General features: G+C 51.0%; 1 protein-coding gene across 4 annotated transcripts in view; it reads right to left on the reverse strand.

The window, feature by feature from the left end:
* Window positions 1-17332, reverse strand: part of ATP10A (ATPase phospholipid transporting 10A (putative)) — a 186710-nt gene that overhangs the window by 98606 nt on the left and 70772 nt on the right. For 3 of the 4 annotated variants that reach the window (XM_027521090.1, XM_027521088.1, XM_027521091.1), the window contains exon 2: window positions 14842-15058. In XM_027521090.1, coding sequence (XP_027376891.1) covers window positions 14842-15058 — 217 coding nt within the window. The remainder of the gene's footprint in view (window positions 1-14841; window positions 15059-17332) is intronic. The other variant, XM_027521089.1, reaches the window with a different exon arrangement.

The raw sequence follows: 17332 nt of genomic DNA on the forward strand, positions 1-17332 counted from the left end.
GGCAACTGAACAATGAACAACATTTCCAGAAAGCCCTGGCGGTTCTGTGGACCTTGGTGATGACGTCGGCACTGCAGCACGGGGCGTTGCATCTGCTGAGATCAGCACCGCGGCTCCTAGGCTGCAGGTAGAGCCCTAACAGTCCCCAGCATGTGAGGCCAGCATCCTCCCTTCCTCTGTAGAGTACTTGCCAATAGCTGCGATATGTGAACAAGGATTCCTTCTAAAAACTGGGGCTTCCCCTCTGAAGCATGTAGCCCTGCCCTGTGAGGCAGTCAGGAGCAGCCCCCAGGATGCTGTGTGTCCAACCTACTCCTGTGCTCCTGAACCAGGGGGGTAGGTTAAAGCTGCAGACCCCGCATCCCAGACCCACAGGCATGCACTCCACACCACACCCAGGCCTCCTCAGGACCCCACACAACCCCCGCCAGCATTCAGTTCTCCAGCTTTCTCCTGCCGCTCTGGACTCATTGAGCCCAAAGCAATGTCTCCCACTTGGGACAGACCTGTTGGGTGTATTATGGGGCTCTTCTACACACAGAGGCCCACAGGGGCTGCGCATGCCCCCCTCAGAGGACTTCCAGGGCAGCCACAGGCAGGGGCAGGAGGGGAGGAGGACTTGATGCTGTTCCCATCTTGCACGTGCTGAAACTGAGACCTGAGAGATTATATGACCCTCAGGTCACCAGCCAGGAGATACAGAACCCAAAGCCTGCTCCCCACAGTGCTCCCTGTGGCCGAGCTTGCCCAGGCCGCCTTCGTGGATCAACTGCCCACAGCATTTTCCTTCCCAGCCCCTCTGAGGACCATGGCCCCTCCTAGAACAAGGCTCTCCTCTGAGTCAGGAAGACAGCGTGAGGAGAGCCAGCCACCACCTGTCGGGTGAAAAGCTGGCATGTCAGGAGGACATGTGCTGCTTCACAGGCCGTGGAAGGTCAGCGTCACTTCTATTCTGTGGCCTGAGGGGTGGAGTCTGCAGTCGGCCTCCCCAGCCCTGCCTGCCTCGCCTGTAACTGGGTTTTCCTTAGAGAGTCTTGGGGAAACAGGGCAGGCAGGGAGCGCGGGCAGGGTAGGGGGCGCTGGGCCAGGAGGGTGGGCAGCACCTTGGCCACTTCAGTCAGGCCGCAGCCTCGTGTGACCGCTTTTCACCCCAGCCACAGCGCAGCTCACCAAGCCTGCTAGCCCCAAGGGGGTGGGGGTGCTTTCTGCCTTCATCACGGTGCCCAGCACATGGAGTGCCGCGTCTGTGCACAAGAAGGGGCCTTTCAGCGCCTGCGGGTCCTCCCGGCTCCCCATCAGCACCTAGACCCCACGCCCTGTGTGTGTGTCTGTGTGTGTATGTGTGTGTTGGTGGTGGGGGGGATCCTCCCAGCTCCTTATCAGCGCCTGGACCCCATCCCCTCTGTGTTGGGGTGGGGGAGTGTTCCTCCCAGCTCCTCCTCAGCACCTGGACCCCACCCCCCGTGTGTGTGTGTGTGTCGGGGCGGGGAGTGTCCTCCCGGCTCCTCACCAGCACCTGTACCCCACCCTCTGTGTGTGTGTGATTGGGCGGGGAGGGTGATCCTCCCAGCTCCTCCTCAGCACCTGGACCCCACCCTCTGTGTGTGTGTGTGGGGGGGTGGTGGTCCTCCTGGCTCCCCACCAGCACCTGGATCTTTCAGAGGCAGAGCCTTCTCGCAGCCCCAGAACCCCAGAGGTCACCGTCCACTGGCCTGCCCAGGACCCCGTGTTCAAGCAGGCCTCCTGGAGCAAAGTGAGGGACAAGGGCCATGGCCTGGTAAGAGGCACATCCCAAGGACCCCCAAAAAACCTGGCCAGGTTTTTGCCAATACATCAAAGCAGCAGAACTCCCACCAATCAAACCTTGAATGGAGCCCCCAGATACAAGTGTGTGTGCACACCTCTGTCTCCTGTACCTGTGCATTTGTACAGAGAGACACATACAGACAAACACGCCGCGTGTTCTGCCCCTGGCTTCTCAGCATCAGCAGTTTCCTTAGCCTGGCTGCTCCACCACAGAGCACATTCTAGTCGGGTATTGGGACAGTGATCAGCTTCCTTCCTGAGGTTCGGGCCTGGGGAGCTGTCCCTTAACTTCACGGCGATGCCCCAAAGTGCCTGCCTCGCCATAGGCTTTTGAGCCGGGCGCCAGGGTGAAGGCTACAAGGTCACTTGGCTGTGACTCCTGCTCCGGCACTGCAGCTGCCACCACGCCCAGGGCCGACCTCGGGGGAAAGACGTGCCAGATCCTCTGCTGCACCGGGAAGGTGCGAGCAGGGCCCGCCAGGTGCCATCTGGGGAGCGTGGGTCCAGCCCCCGCAGGCTGAGCACAGGAGCCGGAGCTGCAGAGGTGTAGGAAGAGGTTGAAGGGCCAGCCGTGAGCCAGGACGGGGCCACCCAGCTCTCCGGACCCACCACCTCCTCTGCGAGAGAGGAAGGCAGTGTTCTCATCTCAGGGCCCTGGGAACCTCAGGGAGCACAAACAGCCCAGCACCTCCCCCTACCCCAGGCAGGCAGAGTGCTAGGGTTCCATGTACCCCCAGGGTGGGTCTGGGTCAACCAGAGTACAAAGTGGTTCAGTGCTGGCCAAGAGAGCTGCAGAGACCACCGCCCCAGGCATGTCACTGGCAGAGTTCCCAGTTCTGAAAGCAGGGGAGGGGAGGGGAGGTGCTCTCTTTCAGAGGCATGTATTCGGGACAGACTCTACGGGACAGCTCGCGTGCATGCACGGAAGGGCCCTGGGTGTCCCCACGGAGGTGACAACTCGTGAGGGGCTGCATCCCAGCGGAAGTCGGGCCTAGCGCTGCAGAAGCTTCAGACCGAGGCGGCTTTCTGCCCTCGGGAGGGTCAGCCCAGTGGGCACCCTGTGCACGGGTGGAGACGGCCGGGGGTGGCCGGCCTGAGACTGGGTACAGCGCGGAGGGGCCGTGACGGGGGTGGGTGGGGTGCGGAGGTGCAGAGCGCTCCTCAGGGCTGTGGGACCGGTACGAGAAGGAGGGGTATCCAGGCCGCCCGCTCCTGCCACAGCAGCTCAGCGTGGACCTTTTCTCTGAAAGGTGCAATCAGTGGAACAAACAGCTGCCTCTGCTTAGAATAAAAGCAAACATCTTTTTTGCCTCTCAAGCCACAGGAGTGGAGTCAGAAGCACATGCTCCAAACCGGGCAGGAAGCCCAGCTGGGCCCTGTATGGCACTGCCACCGTGGGACCCCAGACTCACCTTGCCCAACCTGAGCATGGCATGCTGCCCCCCAACACCAACCCAGAGGCTGCACAGAGCACAGCCCAGGCCTCCTCATCCGGAACCTTCCACAGCACTGGCCTGGGTTCCCGGGGGTCAGCCCTGCACCCCGCCTGCCCTCTGCCCACACTAAGCCAAGAGGCTGGGCCGCGCTGTGTGCCACAGGGGATCTGGGTTACTCAGGAGTCCGTGTACCTCCCTCGAGAGAATCAGGAGCAGCAGTGACAGAGAGGCCTGGCATACGATGAGCGCTGGGGGAGAGTCCGCTGGGACCACCACGCAGGGCTGGGGGTGCGGGTGGGCTCCTCACGGGAAGGGTCACAGCTCTCTGACCACTGACAGGGCCCCCCGCAACCCTGGTCCCAGGGTATGCGGGGCCAGCATCTCCTGTCCACAGGTGGGCAGGCAGCCATCACGGATTTCCGGGGGCATGATGTGCAGGGTAGCGCCCCTCCCAGAATCCAAGCCCCCCGAGGCTCTGGTCTCTCTGGTGCTTGAGACAAAGTCCTACCCGAGCTCTGGGGCCCCGCCCTGCAGGCACAACTTCCCTGCGCACCTCAGCCTGCAGAGCCTGCTCGCAGAGTGTCCACTCAGGACGCCACACTCGGGACCCTCCAGGGGGTCTCCAGGGCTGAGGGCGGATGCCCCTCAGTCTCGCCCTTGCAGCCTCACAAAGTCCGTCCTCACAAGACTTCCCGCCTGATGGTCAAGGTTCCAGAACGCTCGACCAAGGACAGATGACTGAAGAAGCCATTTGAAGTTCCTTCCAAAACAAACCTAGATCTGCAGGCCTTTGAAGCCGGCCTTCTTCACCACCCAAAAGGGCTCACGTCTAATCACCGGCAGGAGGAGCTGCTGAAAAGTCACTCATCAAAAGTATGTGAGAGTAAATTTTTTCCTTTTTTCTCAAAGACACAAGACTCACACAAAGATATTTGTTTGCATTAGCATTAGGTGTGTGCGTGCATACAACAAAGAATGATTTTGAAGCTTAGGCCCAATTCTAAACTTACAAAAACCCACACAGATGTAGCTCAGAGCCCAGTCTCTGGAAGAGAGAGGAGGATTCCTGGTCACCTGCAATGACACACTTTAGGAGGGGGCAGGGAGGGGAAGGCATCCAGTCACAGCTGCTACCTAGCAAGCGGCTCTACTGGAAACCAACAAACTTCAGCCTGACCTCAGCTGGGTGACAACACCCATCAGTCCCGCTAGGTCGAATCCCAGTGCCTTCTGCAGCACAGGTTACTCATCGGCACTGCTGGGAAAGCCCCAGTGTATCTCAGTATGGTTTAAACCCAGTTTAGATGTCAAGAGCATGGTTTCATCCACACCCAAGTGGGTAACAGTGTAGCACAGCTCCCCTCCCCTTACAGACAGACCCCCTGCAAGTTAGACAGGCTGGGACCTGGGACCCTTTGCTGCAGTGCCTGCACCTGAACAAATGTTTCCTCAAGCTACAAAATATCAAGAACCTATAAGTTACAAAAATAACTGTGTGCATGCACAGTTGGGACAAATTATGGACAAGACGCAAAAAGACCAAAAAAAAAAAAAAAAAAAACACCACCAATCAACTGCCACATCTAAAGAGCCAACAGCAAAACATGGGGCTGGGACAAAAGCAGGGTACTGTGCCTGCCCCCTGCACACAGCACCACCGAAGGGTTTGCAAACCACCTGTGCCACCGCTTCAGCCCGAACCCTGGACACATCCCCCCACCCCCACAAAGGAAGTAACGTTGGGAGCAGAGGGGCCTGTGGCTTGTTCTCGCCCTCACTGCTGCAGCAGGGGCTCCAGTGAAGACTGGCCTGACTTTGGTGTCTGGCCTCTTTTAATTTTCTCTTGACTGGGGAAGGCCAAGAACCCCGGTGGGCGTGGTTCACAGGACACCGCGATGACCACGCAGAGGTGGGTGCGGACCCCTGCTCTGTTCACATGCATGGGGGCCAGACGCTCAGAAGCACTCTCACCAGTGCAGGTACCTAGCGCTGCCTTCCACGGAGGAGCCCACGGAGACGGAAGGCTTTATATAACGTCCCCTATAATTGTTGCTGAAGTGAGGAACTAGACTCTTTTTTTTTATAAACCACATTTAATTAATCACAAATTCTTATTGATCTTGCTCTTTAAATATTTCCTAAGTATAACTCATCTTGTTCATTTTCACAATTATTGTTCTAATTTTAGGCCATTACCATTTCTTTACTAGATTATTGCAGTATTTCCCTATTGGTTTCTTTGCCTTTAAAAAAAAATATTTTAATTGGAGGTTAATTACAATATTGTGGTAGTTTTGCCATGCACTGACATGAATCAGCCATGTGGGTGTACATGTGTCCCCATCCTGAAACCCCTCCCTCCTCCCTCCCCATTACTTCCCAAAGGGTCATCCCAGGGAACCAGCTTTGAGCGCCCTGTTTCATGCATCAAACCTGGACTGGCAATCTATTTCACATATGGTAATATACATGTTTCAATGCTATTCTCTCAAATCATCCCACCCTCGCATTCTCTCACAATCTAAAAGTCTATTCTTTATATTTGAGTCTCTTTTGCTGTCTTGCATATAGGATCATCATTACCATCTTTCTAAATTCCATATATATGTGTTAATGAATGTGTATTAGTGTTTTTCTTTCTGACTTACTTCACTTTGTATAATAGGCTCCAGTTTCATCCACCTCATTAGAACTCAAATGCGTTCTTTTTAATAGCTGAGTAGCATTCCATTCGGAGAAGGCAATGGCACCCCACTCCAGTACTCTTGCCTGGAAAATCCCATGGATGGAGAGGCCTGGAAGGCTGCAGTCCATGGGGTCGCTGAGGGTCGGACATGACTGAGCGACTTCACTTTCACTTTTCACTTTCATGCATTGGAGAAGGAAATGGCAACCCACTCCAGTGTTCTTGCCTGGAGAATCCCAGGGATGGGGGAGCCTGCTGGGCTGCTATCTCTGGGGTCGCACAGAGTTGGACACGACTGAAGTGACTTAGCAGCAGCAGTAGCAGTATTCCATTGTGTATATGTACCACAGCTTTCTTATCCATTCATCTGCTGATAGACATCTAGGTTGCTTCCATGTCCTGGCTATTGTAAACAGTGCTGTGATGAACACTGGGGTACACGTGTCTCTTTCAATTCTGGTTTCCTCAGTGTGTATGCCCAGTAGTGGGATTGCTGGGTCGTATGACAGTTCTATTTCAGTTTTTTAAGGAATCTCCACACTGTTCTCCATAGTGGCTGTACTAGTTTGTATTTCCACCAACAGTGTAAGAGGGTTCCCTTTTCTCCGCACCCTCTCCAGCATTTATTGTTTGTAGACTTTTTGATTGCAACCATTCTGACCAGCGTGAGATGGTACCTCATTGTGGTTTTGATTTGCATTTCTCTGATAATGAGTGATGTTGACCATCTTTTCATGTGTTTGTCAGCCATCTGTATGTCTTCTTTGGAGAAATGTCTGTTTAGTTCCTTGGCCCGTTTTTTGATTGGGTCATTTATTATTCTGGAATTGAGCTGCATGAGCTGCTTATATATTTTTGAGATTAATTCTTTGTCAGTTGCTTCATTTGCTATTATTTTCTCCCATTCTGAGGGCTGTCTTTTCACCTTCCTTATAGTTTCCTTCTTTGTGCAAAAGCTTTTAAGTTTAATTAGGTCCCATTTGTTTATTTTTGCTTTTATTTGAAATGAGGAACTAGACTCTTAAACATTCAGAAACAAAAGGAGGCTGACACAAAAAATTCAAATGCTGTGGCAACTGGTCTCATGTTGTGGGAGCAGGGACCTTCCTCTTGTCGGGAGCTCTTCTCAGAAAACAAGGGAAAGGGAGAGACCCCATCAAGAAATAAACTGCCTCACCACGCACTGTGCAGAGATGGGGCTGCCTGGGCACCACTGCCTAATGCATTCAGGGAACAGAGATGATCGACAATCAGACTGAAAATCCCAGGCCCCTCAGGAGTGAGCTCCTGTACAGGTCAACATGCTGCCGGAACACTACATTTCAGCCCAGCAAAGAATCTTTTTATCCTCTTCTCGAAGACAGTCAAAAGTGGTAACTTGGACATGCTCAGATCATCTGGTTTTATTCTTTGGGATACACACTTTGCACACACACACTCTCAGACACATATACATGCCTACACACACACACACACACCTACATACACATCCATATTCACTTATGAGGAGGAACTTATGACAACTGGGAAGATCTCACATTGTCAGCTCCTGCTGGTAAAGAAATTCCTGCTCCAGAAACATACACACACAGCCTCAAACTTTTTTCAATCACTGATGTAATTCAACTACATTTAGAAAAACTGAAAATAGATTAAATTATTTTTTCAATGAAAACATACAAAAAACACTTCACATTGTACACCACCATAAATAGAACAAAAACCTTATAGCTTTTGTTATCATTTTCCTAGAATAAGAAGTAACTACTTCCAACCATACAAAAAACACAAATTTAAATGAACACAATGTTGAAGTTTTTATATATTGTAATAAGATCTTTTATGATTAATCCTCCACATAAGCAGAATATTATCAATTTCCTGGCATTCAGCTGTTTTCATTAAGATAACAGTGCTTCACTCTCTGTAAAGTCTGCTTTGTTAGACCACAGGTTCAAGTTAAAAAATCCATGGCAAAGTCACCAGGATTAGAAACCAAAGCATCTTATTATACAATCAAATTGACATTCCCCATTAATCAAATACGGTTGATACTATAAAACATGGCATGTCTCAGATAATGATATTACCTACCTAACTGAATTGCTTTGAATATCCATACTTGCTAGAATTAAAATTTGAGTCCAAATATATTCTCAAAATAATTTTCTTTCTCAAAGTCTTTCCTCTTACCTATTTAATATCCCTTAACAAAAGTATATGCTTGTTAAATTTGAGAATAAAAATGTCCCACAGTACATATATATAATGGAATACTGCTCGGCCATTAAAAAGAATGAAATAATACCATTTGCAGCAACACGGATGGACCTAGAGATTGTCGTACTGAGTGAAGTCAGAGAAGGACAAATATCGTACAACATCCTTTATATGTGTGCAATCTAAAAAGAAACGACACAAATCACTTACTTACACAACAGAAAGGGACTCACAGACTTAGAGAACTTACAGTTGCCTCCATAAAGGATGGGCAGAGGGATAGTTAGGGAGTTTGGGATGGACAGGGACACATGCTATACTTAAAATGGATAACCGACAAGGACCTACTGTACAGCACATGGAATTCCGCTCAATGTTACGCAGCAGCCTGGATGGGAGGGGAGTCTGGGGGAGAATGGACACTTGTATTGTATGGCTGAGTTCCCGTCATAGTTCACCTGAAACTATCACAATACTTAATCAGCTACAGCCTAATACAAAATAAAAAGTTTTCAAAAAATAATGTCCCATAGAATAAATTATTAGCTTAATGACTACACTTCATGGTAAAAGAAAACCATGAATCTTTTTGTGAAGGCTTGATATCAACTGATCCAATTAACACACCCAGCCAGCTGTCTTTGTTTTCCACTTGGATGACAGATGGTTTCCTTCTTCAGTCTCACAGCAGAGAATGTAACTAATTTGAAGACTACTGGAAAAGCTTAAGGAAAAAGAAACTTTGTTGCAAGAACTATATCACAAACCACTTTTTCACCCCTAGTTTTCCTACCATAGAGATAATTTGGGGAGCATGTGTAGGTAGAAACAAAAAATATTAATTTTGTTTCCTCATATTTGGAATTTTGGTTATCCTTCTCAGCTCCTTGAATTTTATCAAGTAGCTTGGGGGAGGACTGCCTCTCCCTCCTAAAGGAAACTCAGCTTTGTCACTGCCTGAGAGTCTGGCACCCAATACTGGTGGGATTTTAGACAAATCTATGTGCATAAGTGCAAGGAAAGCCACATCACTGACTTAGGATTAGGATCCTGCCAGTCTGGACATTAGGGGGAGGATGGACACATGTATATTCAAGTATATGTATACTTAAAAAGCACTACTTTTTAAGGTAGTGCTTCTCAGACTTTTTCCAGCCTAGGAAATTCCATACTGATGTCATCAGGAGCACGTGCCAGGCACACATGCACACACATATGCACACACCCACACACGCCTGGGCAGAGCGAACTTGGGCAGGCTCGTGGGTTCAGCTCTTCCTACAGTTCTTGCAATCAGCGCTTCACACCGCAGGAAGCAGATGGCCCCGTGGGTGTGGGCAACAATCCCACAGGTCCATCCAAGAGACAAACCAGAGGAACGTTTTTTCCCAGGAAACTAGCCCACACGAAGTCCCCTCCTGGACAGCCCTTCCCTGACTCCAATATGCCTTCTGTGCCTCGGGGCCCCACCCTCTGCCAAACTCCATCACTGGGCACTCGGGCCCCGACTGCTGCTTTATCCCTGGTAGTAGCTCTGGTCCACCTCTGCGCAATTTCCTTATTCACCACTAGGGGAAAGAGGTTTGCCTATTTTGATGGGTGCCTAGAATAGCATTTAACATATAGTAGGTGCTCAGGAAATGTTTGCTAAAAGAATGAAACATCACAAAAATGAGTCTGTAAAAAAAAAAAAAAAAAAAATGATCACTGTGAAATCATCAGCATAAGGAAGACCTGAATGAACGTGCGGGATGGAGAGAGAGACGCCCAGAACAGACGGGGCTGGAGCAGCCCATGCAGCCAGACCCGGGGGCGCCAGACTCTCCCGAGTCAAGCGGCGGAGGAGTGGCCTTGGTAGAATCTCCTGATTTCCCGTTCTGCTTCTTGTCTATAAAAGTGTACAACATCATTACCTCACAATTTATATTTAAAAATATGATTTGGAAATGTTTGCACCACTATGAACAGGAGAGGCCCGGTAAGATCTGACTCCCAGGAAGCTGGAACAAATGTGAGTTGCTGGGACAGTTCATGGTCAGCCTTGCTGCTGCTGCTAAGTCGCTTCAGTCGTGTCTGACTCTGTGTGACCTCATAGATGGCAGCCCACCAGGATCCCTCATCCCTGGGATTCTCCAGGCAAGAACACTAGAGTGGGTTGCCATTTCCTTCGCCAATGCATGAAAGTGAAAAGTGAAAGTGAAGTCGCTCAGTCGTCTCCGACTCTTAGCAACCCCATGGATTGCAGCCCACCAGGCTCCTCTGTCCATGGGATTTTCCAGGCAAGAGTACTGGAGTGGGGTGCCATTGCCTTCTCCTGGTCAGCCTTGGAGTCCCTTTTATTTCGTGGATAATGCCAATTTGACAGTTTGATCCAAACTTCGTTTTTTTCATTTTTGGTTTGCAGGATCTTAGTTCCCCAACCAGGGACTGAACCATCGGGCTCTCTGCAGTGAAAGCACGGAGTCCTAACCACAAGGGAACTTACATGACCCCAACATTAAACCAAATGTTCAGTTTGAAGTGCCAATATCTACATTTCCTTCTCCAGAGCCGAGACGGCTGGGTGGCTGGAGGTGTCCGGGAGCCCTGTCCTTTGACCCGGGGATCTGGGCAGGCCACACGTGCACCCCACCTCACTGTCATCATGCTGGGCTTCCAGCCTCTGAATTCTGTATGATTTGGTGAACACTCTTCAGTAAATACAATGCTGTGTCCACCTCTGAGACATCATCTGACCTGTGTCACTGCCTAAAACACTCCCTGGCTCCCAGACCCTCCCATCCTCGCCTTCAGAATGCAGTTCACGGCCTCTTTCTGGATGCCTCCCTGGCCTTCTGGAAGGCCCTTTCCCATCCCGTCCCCTCAAGGGCGTCTCTTCACTGCTCAGTGTCGAGCATCTGCTGGCGAGCAGGCCTGGGCCCACCACCTTAAATGCCCAGACCCTGCAGCGTGTGGACCACTTCTGTCTTTCTCAGCATCCTTCCTGGCAAACAAGCTCTTCATAAACGACTTCAGAAACTGGAAAGGGTGGGAAGAGGAGCCACTTTCTCATTGTCAACAAGGATGGGGGCGGCGCCAGCAGTCCGCTCAGTGCATTTGGCCTCCGGGACTCTCAGCTCAGGGGACCGGGGCCCGAGCCCGCTCTGCTGCCCCCTGCACCAAGTCCTGAGCCCCTCTCATGCACAGGCCTGGGACCCCCAGAGCTGCTGTCCAGAGAGTCACCTCTGGCAGTTGTTCACGGCAGCAGCAGGAGTCACACACAGAGGGGGCATCCCCAGCACCCAACTCCAGCAGCTCCTCTCAGCGGATGGCACCTGCCCCAGCATCTCAAAAGTTACCATGCCCAGCACCTCTCAGTGGATAGCACCAGCCCCGGTATCCCAAAGGCAGCATGCCCAGCACCTCTCGGCGATGGCACCTGCCCCACATCTCAAAGGTATCATGCCCAGCACCTCTCAGCGATGGCAACTGTCCGGTATCTCAAAGTCATCATGCCCAGCACCTCTCAGTGATGGCACCTGGCCTGCATCTCAAAGGCATCATGCCTAGCACCTCTCAGTGATGGCACCTGCCCCAGCATCCCAAAGTTACCATGCCCAGCACCTCTCAGCGATGGCACCTGCCTCAGCATCTTGAATTTATCATGCCCAGCACCTCTCAGCGGATGGCACCACCCTCGGCATCCCACAGGCATCATGCCCCAGTGCCTCTCAGCGGAAGGCTTCCCTACTCCCGTGAGGGCTGAGCCCCTGGGACAGCCCCCAGTAGCTTTCCTACCATCCCACAAGGGACGTCCACGAGCTCGGCCATGAGAGCAAGGCTCAGCTTCAGGGCCTCTTCCCTGGACGCTGTCTCAGCCCCAGGACCACTGGCTGTTCTGTCAGCCCTTCTGCATTCTGGGGAGTCACTTTACTTCTTACTGTGCAACCCCCATGGGGAATTCTTGCTTTACATCAAACTTGCCCTAAATCAGGTGTGGTTTCTGCCTCCTCACTAGACCCTGGTGGATGCACCCAGACCCTGCATGATTGTCAAGGCCCTCTCTTATTCTTCACCTAAGTTTTTCAAATAGCTCTAATTTAAGCTCCCCTAGGGGCCTCCACTTTTAACAGAGCTGTCATCAACTTGGGACAGTATTACTGTGTATTGGACAGGAATAAGCTTTTCAAAACCTGCCTGAGATGCCAGCTGACTCCATCTGTGAAAACCTCATCTCAATACACAGGACTGAAATGTTCCTGACATTGTAGCGTTACAGCTGAACCTTGGTTTTCCAATTGTCAGGCTTCCATGGGGAAGTTCATATATTTCAGAATAACATTGTATAAAGAAAAATTCAGGTACCAGAAAAATGCCTCTGGACATTAGGGAAAGAAGGGGAGAAAAAAACAGAAAGGGGAAAAAATATACTAATAATAGGGACTAGAGTGTGCATGTTGAAGAATCTGGGTGCTAATACAGACCTTTTTTTTTTTTAATAAATCAAAATGGTTCAGGTTCCTAATTTTGGCTCAGCTCCACTGGCCTCCACAGGCACACACAGGCCCTACGCAGGTAGGTTAAGGATGCATCCGTCTGTGGCCATCCTGGAATTTCAACATCCAATCCATCTTACAAATTACACATTTGTACAAAGCACCAATGAATAGTAAGGTGTTCCAGCTTTCGTTTGGGAAAAAAGTGGGTTGAGGAGGCTTTTAGATATTACTGAGTTTAGCAGCTGAACAAACCAGATGATAGGAAACAAGAAAGTCACTCAGGAGAGCTGACCAAGGAGATGCACCTACCTGGCTCTGCCCCTCTCGCCATCCAAACAGATCCACTCTGCTCTCCAGTTCTGCAGTTTCACCAGATTGTCCCACAGTGTCTGAGCTTTCATCCATTAGATGCTCAGGTGCGTCTGTTTATGTTACACGCACCTTCTGCACACACTGGCCACTTCTCAGGATGGAGCTGGAGTTTGTGTCGTCACCGCCTCCCTCCAATCCAAGCCCATCCTTGCTGACCTCAGGGGTGGTTCCCACGCTGGGCTGGACCCTGGAAAGGGCTCACAAACTGCAGGCTTTGGGGACCAGGGTTAGGCCCGGGAGTTAGGCGGCCTCAGAGCAGAGGCACACGGAGCCTGGGGGAATGCGGGGCAGGGTAAGCTCACCCTGTGCACTTACTACCAAACCCTGGAGCACGATCAATAAGGAAGCTGAAGCGCACTGGAGGGGCCAGTGCTGGGCCCCGAGGGTGCCCAGCGAGCCCTGCCATCAACTCTTCTGATCTGGGAGGAGACGATCCCGTTTTTAAAAATACCATTTTTAATGTTTATGTATGCTTTGACTCATTGCAAGAAAGATTTGAAGCAACTCACAAAAACATTCTTGGCACAAAAGGAGCCTGAAACGAGGAGATCAGGGTAGTGGATGGAAGCAAGGGCACAATGGTCCGGACATGGTGAGGAAGTTGGGGTCTGCAGGAGGTGTCTGAGCATCAGGCTCAGAAAGTCCTGCCACCAGGGCTGGCGAGGGCCCCAGGGTGTGGGAGGCCATCTGGCCCTTTGCAAATGTGTCGAGGTGGGCACAGCAACCAAGGGCAAACGGCACGGACACTCACAGCAGAAGCCAGGGATACCCCCCAGCCACCCTGCACGATGAACACTGCACCGCAGATGCCAACAGTGCCCCAGGGACATCCCAGGCTATAAAACAAGCCAACTGCTCCAGAACCCCTCGGTGCTGACTGTAAGGCCTGGCTCCTCTGTAGGAGCTCATGAAGACAGGGCAACGACAGAGGAAGAGACCCCTCAGTGGCGGCCTTCCTGAAACACAGGAGCACACTGTCTCAGGTGCTTCCTAAACCTTCCTTCCTTGATGGCAAGGCCCACATGCACAGAGACAGGCAGTGGGGTGTCAGAACAAGGGCCGCCATGATCCTGATCATGATCCCTGCCAGCCCCTGAGGTCGGCGCCCTGTCTCCTCTGCACAGGCCTGGAGGGCAACAGAGGAGGGAGCCTCCTGAGGGCTCTGAGCTTTCAGCCACCGGCTGCTGGTGGGTACCGGGGCTGGGCCCGGCCCCCCGTTCTACCTCTCAGTCCTCACAGGCCTAGCATGTCTGAGCTGGACTGACGCTCCTCCCAGACAGGATCCAGTCAGAGACGGTAACGCAGATGGACCCGGGTGGATGCGGGTGACCTCAGACACATCCCTGAGGAGAGGGATTCCTAAGCCGCATGCTGCGGCCAGGTCGCTACTTCTGCTGTGTCAGAACAAGAGCAACAGGCAGAAATGCGCCAACAGTCGGCCAGGCCCAAGTGTTCCCAGTGACGTGAAGGCCATTCCAAGTCTGAGAAGTGGACAGTGGACCCAGACTCCCAGAGCCAGACTGCTCCCCGCCCCCGGGCAGTCCGACCGCCCCACCCAGGCGCGGACCTGCTCTCGCAGGAAGTGAACGCCCAGACCCTCGCTCCCCCACCCCCCAACCAGGCGTGGACCTGCTCTCACAGGAAACGAACGCGCCCAGAGGCATGGAGGCCCACGCGGGAGACACGGCGGAACGCAGTCCCCGGGCCGGAACACGCCAGGTCCGCTCAGACCCTCGGCCCCACTCAGGCGCGGACCTGCTCTCACAGGAAATGAACGCGCCCAGAGGCATGGAGGCCCACTCGGGAGACACGGTGGGATGCAGTCCCCGGGGCCAGAACGCACCAGGTCACTTACGAGCTCAGAGAAGCCTCGGACCACCTGGCGCCGCTTCAGGTTGGTCTCCCCATCCAGGTTGGCTGTCTCGATGTGGCACAGCCCGTCGGGGTCGCTGGAGGACAGCAGCAGGATGTCCGCAGGGATGGTCTCATTGCAGCGAAGGCGCACGAAGTCTCCCACGCGGATCTCCTTCCAGAACCGGTTCACGTACTGCTCCTCCTCCCTGGCAAAGAGACGGCGGTTAACAAGGCTGGCGGAGGCCAACTGAGGCCACATCTGGGTGGCGGGCACACGCAGCTCGGTGAAGGCTCTGTGCCACGCTCTGGCATGTGGAAAATTTCCATAATAAGAAATGCTGAGAACCCCCCTCCTGGCACAGCAGGTAAAAATCTGCCGGCCAATGCAGGGGACACGGGTTCAATCCCTGGTTCAAGAAGATTCCACATGCCACAGAGCAACCTAGGCCAGTGTGCCGTGACCGAGATGATCATGGCCATTTTCTGTGCTCTACAACAAGAAGCTCATGTACCACAATGAAGAACACCTTCCCCTCCTGCGGATGCAACTACAGAAAGGCTGCACACAGCAACAAAGACCCAGGGCGACCAAAAATTAATTATTTTGAAAAGAGAAGCACTTAAAAAGAAGATTCCTGAAGACCACAACCAGTGTAACTCCAATTACATGAAATATTTAGAACAGGCATCCATGGCAATAGAATATGGATTCGTGGTGGCCACCCTCTAGGGGTTAGGGAGATGAGGAGAAGTTATTTACTGGGTACAGGTTTCCATTTGGGGTGATTAAAACGTTCTGGAACTAGGTAGTGGTCATGGTTGCACAACTTTAAACACACAAAATGCCACTTAATTATTCACTTTAAAATGGGTAAACTGGGGACTTCCCTGGTGGTCCAGTGGTTAGGACTCAGCACTTCCCTGCAGAGGCTGCATGTTCAGTCACTGGGATCCCACTGCCATTACCTGGTCAAAATTAATTAATTAAAAAAAATAAAATGACTAAATTTTCCACTCCTAGGTATGTATCTCTAAAGAACTAAAATCAGGGACTTGTATAGATATTTGCCTACCCATGTTCATAGCAGCATTACTTCCTGTAGCGTAAAGGTAGAAACAACCCAAATGCCCAAAAATAGATGAAGAGATGAGCAAAATGTCATAAATCCACATGAAGTGAAGTGAAAGTCACTCAGTCCTGTCTGACTCTTTGTGACCCCCATAGACTATACAGCCCATGGAATTCTCCAGGCTAGAATACTGGAGTGAGTAGCCTTTCCTTCTCCAGGGAATCTTCCCAACCCAGGGATTGAACCCAGGTCTCCCACATTGCAGGCGGATTTACCAGCTGAGCCACAAGGGAATATAGTGGAATATTATTCAGCCATGAAAAGGAAGGAAATTCTGACTCATTACAAAATGGATGAACTCGGAGATCATTATGCCAAGTGAAATCAGTCAGTCACGAAAGGACAACTATTACACAATCTCACTTTTATGAGGTCCCGACACAAGACAAAGTCACAGATACAGATAGTAGAATCTCTGCACCATCTGCAGGATGGAGCCCACAGAACGGATCTTCCCCATGTCACTCAAGATGAAGTGGATAATCACTCAGAACACTGCCACCACACTCAGCTTTCAGCATCTGTTAGTTACCATTGGTTAATAGATACCAGGATGAAAACATTATGTGTATATTTCTGCTTAGATTTTTTACTCTGGAAAATTGAGCTCATTAATCCTACAAAGGACATTTTAAGAGTTCATTGGAGACAGTCTTGTCCACATTTATAAATAAACAAAGAACCAAGACTCTATCTCAAGATATCATTCTACATGATGGAAACTGCATCAAAAAATCCTCTGGGCTATATTGTCAGGAAAATAAAGAGCCCTAAAACACATTCCACTTGCACCCTCACCCTCTCAGTGGCCCCTGTCTCATAAAGTGACTTTCCTCAGCTGAGTTCTCAGAGACCAATTCAGCAGTGAGTCTGGGTCTCACCTGACTCCCGAGTTCTGGCGACCAGTCCTGAGTGTCAGACTTATATTTTATTCTGAGGGCACCCATGGCAAATGTCCAGGTGCTGAAAACTGAAGAAGCTGTTGTAAAGCCTCTGTTTTCTTGCATTCCTCTAATTCATGAGCACAGTAGTTTGGTTGCTACAGAGCCAACAAAGACAAATTAGATACAACTTTGTCCTCAAAACTAAATGCAAGGTGTACATACAAATATTAAAAGAGGAAGAGAGGTAATGCAATTTTATCAAACATGGTGTGTATTCAAATAATACTTGACCAGCTTATCTAAATTGTAAGATATTATTTTGCAATTTATGAAACTCATTTCTTGTAATTTCTTGTACATGTTTATTACTTGTTCTTAATGCCTTTTACTTTTGGAACGGTGACTGTTGAAATCAAAAAAAGTAAAAGCCAAATGCAAAACCAAAGCACTAGACAGCGCCCCCTGG

This window comes from Bos indicus x Bos taurus, chromosome 21, assembly GCF_003369695.1.
Source record: "Bos indicus x Bos taurus breed Angus x Brahman F1 hybrid chromosome 21, Bos_hybrid_MaternalHap_v2.0, whole genome shotgun sequence".
Lineage (NCBI taxonomy): Eukaryota > Metazoa > Chordata > Mammalia > Artiodactyla > Bovidae > Bos > Bos indicus x Bos taurus.